The sequence below is a fragment of the Babylonia areolata genome, chromosome 32 (genome assembly GCF_041734735.1).
Source record: "Babylonia areolata isolate BAREFJ2019XMU chromosome 32, ASM4173473v1, whole genome shotgun sequence".
NCBI classification, from domain to species: domain Eukaryota; kingdom Metazoa; phylum Mollusca; class Gastropoda; order Neogastropoda; family Buccinidae; genus Babylonia; species Babylonia areolata.
This window is the reverse complement of record NC_134907.1, coordinates 21,719,923-21,731,296: the sequence shown is the minus strand read 5'-3', so window position 1 is coordinate 21,731,296 and position 11,374 is coordinate 21,719,923. Positions and strand designations below refer to the sequence as shown.

General features: G+C 47.1%; 1 protein-coding gene across 1 annotated transcript in view; it reads right to left on the bottom strand.

Moving 5' to 3' along the window:
* Nucleotides 1–287: 287 nt before the first annotated feature.
* The window catches only part of LOC143276681 (uncharacterized), an 84,121-nt gene continuing 73,034 nt past the window's right edge, over nt 288–11,374 (bottom strand). The window contains exon 2 of the mRNA XM_076581316.1: nt 288–864. Within this exon, the coding sequence (XP_076437431.1) occupies nt 503–864 (362 nt within the window). The 3' untranslated portion in view covers nt 288–502. The remainder of the gene's footprint in view (nt 865–11,374) is intronic.

Genomic DNA, 11,374 nt, shown 5'->3' with positions numbered 1-11,374 from the left:
GTCAGATGAAGGGGAGGTGTTGTCAGATGAAGGGGAGATGTTGTCAGATGAAAGAGAGATGTTGTCAGATGAAGTGGAGATGTTGTCAGATGAAGGGAGATCTTGTCAGATGAAAGAGAGATCTTGTCAGATGAAGGGGAGATCACACACACACACGCACGCGCGCGCACACACACACACACACACACACGCACGCATACGAGCGCGCACACACACACACACACACGCACGCACACACACACACACACACACACACACACAAACACACACACACACACACACAGAGAAATACGCGCGTGTATCGGAAATAAAAGGTCCTCCTCCTCCTCCTCCACACGTACACACCCCGCCACTTCCCCACCCCCAACCCCACCCCTTCAAAAAACAAACAACCCCCCACCCCCACCCCCCACCCCCCCAAAAAACAAAAAACAAACAAACAAAAAAACACACGCACACACAAAGAAAAACAACAACAACCCACACACGAAAAACCATTGGCTTAACTGGACTGCTCGTTACCAGAGTCCGAATGGTCACTGGCCAGGAAGCCACCACTGCGAGGCGACGATGACCCCTCCTCCCTCTTCAACACCCCTCCCCTCCCCTCCCCTGCACAGGAGCCTGTAGGAAACTTGCAGGAGTTGTTCAGCTCCTGAATGGCCAGTTTCTCCTTCTTCAGCTTCATCCGCCGGTTCTGGAACCAGATCTTCACCTGTCGCTCCGTCAGGCACAGCGCATGCGCGATCTCGATCCTCCGCTTCCGGGTCAGGTAGTGGTTGAACTGGAACTCCTTCTCCAGCTCCAGAGTCTGGTAGCGGCTGTACGTCTGCCGACCGCGACGCCGCTGGGCTGAGTTCGGACCTAGTGAGAGAGAAAGGAGAACAGGGTGAGAATTGGTACGGAAAAAAAATAAGTTTTTGAAGTTGGTGTACGTAAATCGTGTACGCACACGCACGTGTGTACGCACACACACACACACACACACACACACACACACACACACACACACACACACACACACACACACACAAACGTGCACATGCGCGCGCATGCACACACACACGCAAACACACACACACCCACACCCGCCCTCACACGCCCTCACCTGCCCCCGCCCCCCCACTCCCTACACACGGATATACATACAGATAGATAGATAGATAGATAGATAGATAGATAGATAGATACGCATACGTATGCACATGCACGCACGCGCGCATGCAGGCATATACACATAATACGTACGCCTACCCATACCCTACCTACTCACACACACACACACACACACACACGCACGCACGCACGCACGGACACACACACACACACACACACACACATACACACACACGCGCGCGCGCGCGCGCACGTACATACAGATACATATTTATTTAATCGTTTATAAGTGCTTGTTCAAAGTATTTATTCATTCATATATTCTACCTCTTTATCATCGACACGCATGTTCTTTTACTCATCGCACACTATTTGTTGAATTTTCCCTAGCCTTCAACATTGTATAGTTCCATCTTTTGACCAGAAAATTAATGGATCTCTGTGTTTCCCCCAGTCTCTTTCTCTGCCTTGTTGATGACCTAGTCAACAGCTCACAGTGGATATAAAGTACAAGATCAGCACTCTATGTTATAGATGCATTCACAAAACTGCCCCTTCCTATCTCTGCGGCTGCCTTCACCTCTACACTCCATCTCGCTCACTACGATCGGCCTCGGATCCACTCTGTTTACGCATACCCAGATTCAAACACTCGACTGTTGGCCGCCGTTCTTTCTCTGTTTCTGGACCTTGCGATTGGAATGAACTTCCTTTTTCGCTTCGTCAAGTCCCCACACTCAGCTCTTTCAAGTCTGGCCTTAAAACCCACCTCTTCCCAAAATAGCCTCCCTTGCCTGCCCTTCCTTGTCTTTAGTTTCTACAGTATTAGAGTTATGCATGCGTGTGAATGACTGGTGCGAAAGCGCTTTGATTTGTCTCTGCACAAGATCCAGCGCTATATAAATACCATTATTATTATTATTATTTATTATTATTATATTGCTTTATGATTCCACTCCGTTTTTACTCTCATTTAAGTACCTCTGTTGGCACTCACCAAGGTACTGTTCTTATTCCCATCTTATTCGCTCATAACACCAATGACTGCGTGATGATGCTTCAGTTCTATTACCGAAATTTCTGATGACTACTGTTGATTATATATATATATATATATATATATATATATATATATATATATATATATATATATATATATATATATATATATATATATATATATATATCCATCGAATGTTTCTTACGGTTGTGAAACATTAATGTTTAGGGAAAAGAGGGATGATAACTGACTGTTGTGGAAAGAGGTGATCACATTTCAAAGTTGTTCATTTTATGGTACAAAGGATAAAAAAAAAAAAAAAAAAAAATTCACGAATATAATTATGCTGGCACAACTTTAGACAACAGACTGTCTTATAATTCAAACTCCGTTTTCCAAATGTGTAAGTCTCGGAAGTTTTCGAAAGGAAATGGGGGAGAAGGTTACAATTGATAGATGAACGCAAAATGTAAGATTTCTTTGTCTTCTTGTCGATGTGGCAGTTTTGTGTATTTATGGAGATATGACATTCAGACCAAAGCTATGGTTTTATAATGCCGTGTTCATACCTTTTTCTTTTCTGTTCTGAGACCTGCTGTGCAGAGTGATTCATGTGTGCCTACCACAGAATACAAAAACTCATTTTTTTCTTCTTTTTTTTTTAACAGAGAAGAAAGATTGTTGAATCGAACGGATCTGAGTTGAATTGTTTTCGCCACGAACGACTGCTCCAGCACAGCAGTGAAAGAGATAGACCATCCTTCATGTCAAGGGAAGACCAGAGGTAGTTGTGACATCTGCCACAATGTGGACAGCTTGTCGAACCCCATTTGATGGAACAGCACATCCGCTGGTAAATTGTCCTCCCTCGGTAGGTTTTATGGGCAGCCATGATGGCGGTCACTTGCACGCGGCAGGTGATATACGTGCCCCCTGTCATCATCAACAACCATAAAGCCCGCCTTTATGGACCAAAAGTCAAACTTATAAAACCCCATAAATATGGAATCTTGCCGAATCAATTTTTCTGTTGTTGCTGGGAAGCCTGGTTTGGTAGGAGAGCGAGCGGACAGGTTTTTGATTTATTGGAGGGTGCGACTGTCAAGGAGAAGGGGAGAAGAAGGAGGAGAAGGAGGAGGAAGAGTATGTGCATGTGCAAGTGAAGAAGAAGAAGAAGAAGAAGAAGAAGAAGAAGAAGAAGAAGAAGAAGAAGAAGAAGAAGAAGAAGAAGAAGAAGGAGGAGGAGGAGGAGGTGGAGGTGGAGGTGGAGGTGGAGAAAGAGTATGAGCATGTGCATGTGCATGTGAAGAGGAAGAAAAAGAAGAAGAAGAAGAAGGAGGAGGGGGAGGAGAAGGAGGAGAAAAAGAAGAAGAAAGAACAACAAGGAGGAGGAGGGGGAGGAGGAAAAGAAGAAGAAAGAAGAAGAAGGAGGAGGAGGAGGAGGAGGAGGAGAAGAAGAAGAAGAAGAAGAAGAAGAAGAAGAAGAAGAAGAAGAAGAAGAAGAAGAAGAAGAAGAAGAAGAAGAAGAAGAAGAAGGAGGAGGAGTGAGGAGGAGGAGGAGGAGGAGGAGGGGGATGGGTGAAGAAGAAAGATCACATAGATTATGGAATCTTTAACGTGGGCATCTGATATTCTGCATGTTAAAACACATAAGGGGGGGAGGGGGAGGGGCGGCGGGAGAGGGAGGGATGGGGGGGAAGGGTGGGGGTGGGGGTAGGGGGCTCAGGCAGCAGCAGGTGACCACATCGACCTGGGGTACCGGACAAATCTCCGCCTGTCTCTCACCAGGCGCTGTAATCGGGATTCGAACCTTGGACATTGGGATTGAAAGTCCAACGCTTTAACCACTCGTCAGTAGAGCTCGTTATTCTATGCTTGTTGATGACTCTACTGCTCGTCACTTGTCAAAAAAAAAAAAAAAAAAAAAAAAAAAAAAAAAAAAAAAAAAATCATTTCTTTGTTTCCTTGTTCACAAATTATAATCTTCATGAATGGGGGGGAATATTCTACCATGAAATGCGTATCAAAAATACACGCTACGTCCTCTCTTTCTCCCTCCCTCCCTCTCTCTCTCTTATCCTCGAAAGCGGAGTATGGCTGCCTACATGGCGGGTTAAAAAACGGTCATACACGTAAAAGCCCACTCGCGTATAAAACGAGTGAACGTGGGAGTTGCAGCCCACGAACGCAGAAGAAGAAGAAGAAGAAGAAGAATGGGGGGAATATTCTACCATGAAATGCGTATCAAAAATACAGGCTACATCCTCTCTTTCTCTCCCTCTCTCTCTCTCTCTCTCTCTCTCTCTCTCTCTCTCTCTCTCTCTCTCTGTTGTCATATCTATGCTTGTATATATGTTGTTGTTTTTGACATAAGATTACCCATGTGGAGTGATGGCCTAGAGGTAACGCGTCCGCCTAGGAAGCGAGAGAATCTGAGCGCGCTGGTTCGAATCACGGCTCAGCCGCCGATATTTTCTCCCCCTCCACTAGACCTTGTCTGGACGCTAGCCATTCGGATGAGGCGATAAATCGAGCTCTCGTGTGCAGCATGCACTTAGCGCACGTAAAAGATCCCACGGCAACAAAAGGGGTTGTTCCTGGCAAAATTCTGTAGAAAAATCCACTTCCATAGGAAAAACAAATAAAACTGCAGGCAGGAAAAAATACACACACAAAAAAAGGGTGGCGCTGTTGTGTAACGACGCGCTCTCCTTGGGGAGAGCACCCGAATTTCACACAGAGAAATCTGTTGTGATAAAAAAAAAAAAGGGGGGGGAGAAATATGAAATGCGAATACGAAATTGGTGTTTTTTTCTTTTGTATCGCGCGTTTGTTATGTTTTCCCTTTTATGTGGTCAGAATGAAAACAAGACTTGTGTGTGCTTATTCATTCCCCACCCTCCCCCCCAATCCCCACCAAATCTTTTTTTTTTTCTCGTTCTCTCTGTCTCTCTGTCTCTGTCTCTGTCTGTCTGATTTATATGTACCTTAGTATGTGTTTGTATTGATATGATGTGTGTCGATGTTACATGAGTAAACATTTATTATATGATTTATACGTACTTTGTTTTTTGTGTACTGTCCAAACCTTGGAGATGAACGACTGAAGAAAGTGCTAAAGTGTCAAAGTGCTAAGTGTCACAATTTTCTTATTAGTTTATGTTGTTTCAATTGTTTTTGTTTTTGTTTTTCCTTTCTGTTCCATTTATTTATTTTGCACCATTTTGTTCTGATTAGTACCTACTATGTCACCAGAGCTTTTCAGCTGATGACATTAAACATTTCAGTGTTCTCTCTCTCTCTCTCTCTCTCTCTCTCTCTCTCTCTCTCTCTCTCTCTCTCTCTCTCTCTCTCTCTCCGTGGGTGTGTGTTCATCCCTACCTTCCAAGAAATATGAACTGGAATAGACGCTTCGTCTCGTCTCTCTCTGCAGCCCCCCTCCCCCCTTTCCCACTCTTCTTATCTCCCTCTCCCTCATTCCCCCTTTCTTACCCTCCCTCCCTCTCTCCCTCCCTGTCTCTCTCTCTTCCTCCCTCCCTCTCTCTCTCCCTCCCTCCCTCCCTCACTCTTTCCCTCCCTGTCTCTCTCTCTTTCTCCCTCCCTCTCTCCCTCCCTCTCTCCTTCCCTCCCTTTCTCCCTCCCTGTCTCTCTCTCTTCCTCCCTCCCTCTCTCCCTCCCTCTCTTCCTCCCTTCCTCTCTCCCTCCCTCCCTCCCTGTATCTCTCTCTTCCTCCCTCTCTCTCTCCCTCCCTCACTCTCTCCCTCCTTGTCTCTTTCTCTTCCTCCCTCCCTCCCTCACTCTCTCCCTCCCTCACTCTCTCCCTCCCTCCCTGTCTCTCTCTCTTCCTCCCTCCCTCCCTCGCTCCCTCCCTCCCTCCCTGTCTCTCTCTCTTCCTCCCTCTCTCTCTCCCTCCCTCACTCTCTCCTTCCTTGTCTCTCTCTCTTCCTCCCTCCCTCCCCCACTCTCTCCCTCCCTCCCTGTCTCTCTCTCTTCCTCCCTCCCTCCCCCTCTCTCTCCCTCCCTGTCTTTCACTCTTCCTCCCTCCCTCACTCTCTCCCTCCCTGTCTCTCTATCTTGCTCCCTCCCTCTCTCCATCCCTGTCTCTCTCTCTCTCTCTTTCTCCCTCCCTCCATCTCTCCCTCCCTGTCTCTCTTCCTCCCTCCCTCTCTCCCTCCCTGTCTCTCACTCTATCTCTCCTATCCTGTCTCTCACTCTTCCTCCCTGTCTTTATTCCCCCTGTTTCTTTCCCTTCTTCTCCCTTTCTTTCCTCTTCTCTCTCTCTTTCTCCCTCGCCCCCCCCCCCCTCTCTCTCTCCTTGTGGTCACGCACTCTTTCCACCTCACATCGTCTTTACCTACCCTCTTCCACTACCCCAACCCCGCCCCCAACACTGCACTCTTCGCCCCCCTTCCCCTCATTACCACCACCCATCCTCTCTCCTCCTCCTCCTCTCCCCGCCGCCCTCTCCCCCGGAAAACCATAAACTACCCTCTCCCTCCCTCCCTCCCTCCCTCCTTCCTCTTCCCCCCTCCCAGAAACAAACAACGAACCCCGTCTGTCAGACAGGATCATAACGTCACCCAATCACAAACCCCTCCCCTCCCCACCCCGCAATCCTTTCAACCGGAAGGGCGGCCATGTTGCACGTGACCGACATAATCCCGCCGAGAACGAGGCTGACGGGACGGGATTCTTTACGACCCTGCAGCTGTTCCCATGGCGACGGTCCTCGCTGTTCATCTTGAACTGACTAACATCTCTCTATCCCCACCTCTCCGATTCTTGGCTTTGGTCGTTGGCAGTGATGACAAGGATGGTGATGATGATGATGATGATAACGATGAAAAAAAAAAAAAAGAAAAAAAAAAAGAGAGAGGTGGGGGTGCGGAAGTGGAGGGTGTGTGTGTAAGAAGATGTAAAAACAGGATCAGACGTATCACTCAGAACCCAGATTTCATGGGGGTTTATTTATTTATTTCTATTTTTTGTAGTCGACCTTCTGACCCATTGCAGTTCCACTACTATTCATACCTGATTAATTTTGTTATGCTACCCACCTCCTAACTCTCTCTCTCTCTCCACCTCTCTCTCTTTCTCTCTCACTCACTCTCTCACTCTCTCCCTCTCTCTTTCTTTCTCTCTCAATCTCTCTCTCACTCTCTCTCTTTCTCTCTCACTTTCTCTCTTTTTTTATCTCTCTCTCTCACTCTCTTTCTCTCTCTCTCACTCTCTCTTTCTCTCTTTTTTTTCTCTCTCTTACTCTGTCTTTCTCTCTCTCTCTCTCACTCTCTCTCTCACTCTCTCTCTTTCCACCCCTCCATTCTTCTCAATAAGCCATATGCATTCAATGGAAATGTAAAGCAAGGAATTTAAGAGAAAATGGTGTCCATATATAAAACTTCTTGAAAACAATAACCCATGACAAGATGTGATGAAAGAAAACACAACAATAACGAAGGCTCAGTGATATACTATTACATGTGAAGAGCAGATATATGTGAATGTGTAAGTACGCAAGTATGAAAATGTATATATATATGTGTATATTCATATGCACTTATGAATCTGTAGTAATGTTTAACATGACTGTGCAATGGGTATTTTATACATTCGTGTATGGGTAATAAGAGGAAATGTGTTAATACATAAGATACTCCGTTTTTTTCTGTTTGTTTTTTTTTAATATTTTTTTTTAGAAAACAATATATGGATTCTGTTCTTTTCACATTATGCTAGCCAAGCAAAGTGTCTTTAATTTTATGCATATGCTGATGCTAAGTTTAATGTCTATCATTCATTGAAAAATTACACTGTTGTGTACACCTGATGAAAATGTGTCCACCTTGACCTTGAAAATAAGTTGATTAAAAAGATAATAACAATAGTAATAGTAATAATGATAATAATAAGTAAACTAAATTGTCATACACGTAAAATGTTGCATGTTTGTGTGAATATATGTGTGCGTGACTGAAAACTGATTGAATTACATAAGAAACAAATGATGAGCGCCCAATGGCAGCCGTCACTCTCCTCGGCAGCCTGTTGTGTAAATGACCCCGTGTGTGTAAAGCGCTTAGACCTTGGTCTCCGACCGATGATAGGCGTTGTGTAAGTATCCATATCATTATCTGTCCTCTCCTCTCTCTCTCTCTCTGGGCCTCTTTCCCTCCCTCTCTTTTTCTTTCTCTCTGTCTGTCTCTTTTCCCGTCTCTGCACCCCTCTGTCTCCTCGACCACACACACTTTTGAAGACATACATAACGAAAGGGAAGGAGAGAGAATGGGGGGGGGAGGGAGATTGGGGAGAGGGGAGAGAGAGTGAGAGAGAGAGGGGTCGGAGAGGAAAGAGTGAGAGAGGGAGGGAGAGAGGGAGAGGGAAGGAGGGAGAGAGGGAGAGGGAAGGAGAGGGAGGGAGGGAGAGAGAGAGAGTGTGAGAGAGAGAGGGAGGGAGAGAGAGAGTGAGAGAGAGAGGGGGGGGAAGAGAGAGAGAGAGGGAGGGAGAGAGATAAGGGGAGAGAGAGAGATTGAGAGAGAGAGAAAGAGAGAGTGAGAGAGAGAGGAAGGGAGAGAGAGGGAGGGAGAGGGAGGGAGAGAGAGGGAGGGAGGAGAAAGAGGGGGAGGGAGAGAGGGGGAGAGAGAGAGAGGGAGAGGGAGGGAGAGAGAAAAGGGGGGGGGAGAGAGAGAGAGAGAGAGAGAGAGATAGGGAGAGAAAGGGAAAGGGAGTGAGAAAGAGTGAGAGAGAGGGAGGGAGAGAGAGAGGGAGATGGAGGGAGGGGGAGGGAGAAGGAGAGAGAGAGAGAGAGGGAGAGAGAAGGGGGAGAGAAGGGGGAGAGAGAGGGGGAGAGAGAGGGAGAGAGAGTGAGAGAGAGGGAGGGAGAGAGAGAGGGGGGATGGAGAGAGAAAAGGGGAGAGAGAGGGGGGAGAGAGAAAAGGGGAGAGAGAGAGGGAGAGAGAGAGAGAGGGAGGAGAGAGAGAGAGAGGGTGGAGAGGGAGAGAGAGAGATGGAGGGAGAGAGAGAAAGAGAGAAAGAGGGAGAATGAGAGAGGTTGGAGAGAGAGACAGACAGACAGACAGACAGACAGACAGACAAAGGGTTCATCGACCCCACAGCAGAGGTGAGAGAATATCTATCACCTGGCAAAGCCGTGAAGGACATCATGGTTACTGCTTCCCTTTCGTGTGTGTGTGTGTGTGTGTGTGTGTGTGTGTGTGTGTGTGTGTGTGTGTGTGTGTGTGTCTATTTTGAACGAATCAACGAACGAACGGTTGACCGGCAGACCGGCGAAATGAATAGATGAATGAATGATTGAATGAATGAATGAACAACATAACAGAGAACAGAAAGTCCGGAAGGAAGGGAAAAAACCAAAACAAAACGGAGAAGGAAAGAACAGCTCCCTGGCCACTAGTACTGATAAACGACACAACAGCTCTCTGGCCACCAGTACTGATAAACGACACAACAGCTCTCTGGCCACTAGTACTGATAAACGACACAACACAGCTCTCTGGCCACCAGCAATGATAAACGACACAACAGCTCTCTGGCCACCAGCAATGATAAACGACACAACAGCTCTCTGGCCACCAGTACTGATAAACGACACAACAGCTCTCTGGCCACCAGCAATGATAAACGACACAACAGCTCTCTGGCCACCAGTACTGATAAACGACACAACAGCTCCCTGGCCACCAGTACTGATAAACGACACAACAGGTCTCTGGCCACCAGCAATGATAAACGACACAACAGCTCTCTGGCCACCAGTACTGATAAACGACACAACAGCTCTCTGGCCACTAGTACTGATAAACGACACAACAGCTCTCTGGCCACCAGTACTGATAAACGACACAACAGCTCCCTGGCCACTAGTACTGATAAACGACACAACAGCTCTCTGGCCACCAGTACTGATAAACGACACAACAGCTCTCTGGCCACCAGCAATGATAAACGACACAACAGCTCTCTGGCCACCAGCAATGATAAACGACACAACACAGCTCTCTGGCCACCAGCAATGATAAACGACACAACAGCTCTCTGGCCACCAGCAATGATAAACGACACAACAGCTCTCTGGCCACCAGTACTGATAAACGACACAACAGCTCTCTGGCCACCAGCAATGATAAACGACACAACAGCTCTCTGGCCACCAGTACTGATAAACGACACAACAGCTCCCTGGCCACCAGTACTGATAAACGACACAACAGGTCTCTGGCCACCAGCAATGATAAACGACACAACAGCTCTCTGGCCACCAGTACTGATAAACGACACAACAGCTTTCTGGCCACTAGTACTGATAAACGACACAACAGCTCTCTGGCCACCAGTACTGATAAACGACACAACAGCTCCCTGGCCACTAGTACTGATAAACGACACAACAGCTTTCTGGCCACCAGTACTGATAAACGACACAACAGCTCTCTGGCCACCAGCAATGATAAACGACACAACAGCTCTCTGGCCACCAGCAATGATAAACGACACAACACAGCTCTCTGGCCACCAGCAATGATAAACGACACAACAGCTCTCTGGCCACCAGCAATGATAAACGACACAACAGCTCTCTGGCCACCAGCAATGATAAACGACACAACAGGTCTCTGGCCACCAGTACTGATAAACGACACAACAGCTCCCTGGCCACCAGTACTGATAAACGACACAACAGGTCTCTGGCCACCAGCAATGATAAACGACACAACAGCTCTCTGGCCACCAGTACTGATAAACGACACAACAGCTTTCTGGCCACTAGTACTGATAAACGACACAACAGCTCTCTGGCCACCAGTACTGATAAACGACACAACAGCTCCCTGGCCACTAGTACTGATAAACGACACAACAGCTTTCTGGCCACCAGTACTGATAAACGACACAACAGCTCTCTGGCCACCAGCAATGATAAACGACACAACAGCTCTCTGGCCACCAGCAATGATAAACGACACAACAGCTCTCTGGCCACCAGTACTGATAAACGACACAACAGCTCTCTGGCCACCAGTACTGATAAACGACACAACAGCTCTCTGGCCACCAGCAATGATAAACGACACAACAGGTCTCTGGCCACCAGCAATGATAAACGACACAACAGCTCTCTGGCCACCAGCAATGATAAACGACACAACAGCTCTCTGGCCACCAGCAATGATAAACGACACAACAGCTCTCTGGCCACCAGCAATGATAAACGACACAACAGCTCTCTGGCCACCAGTACTG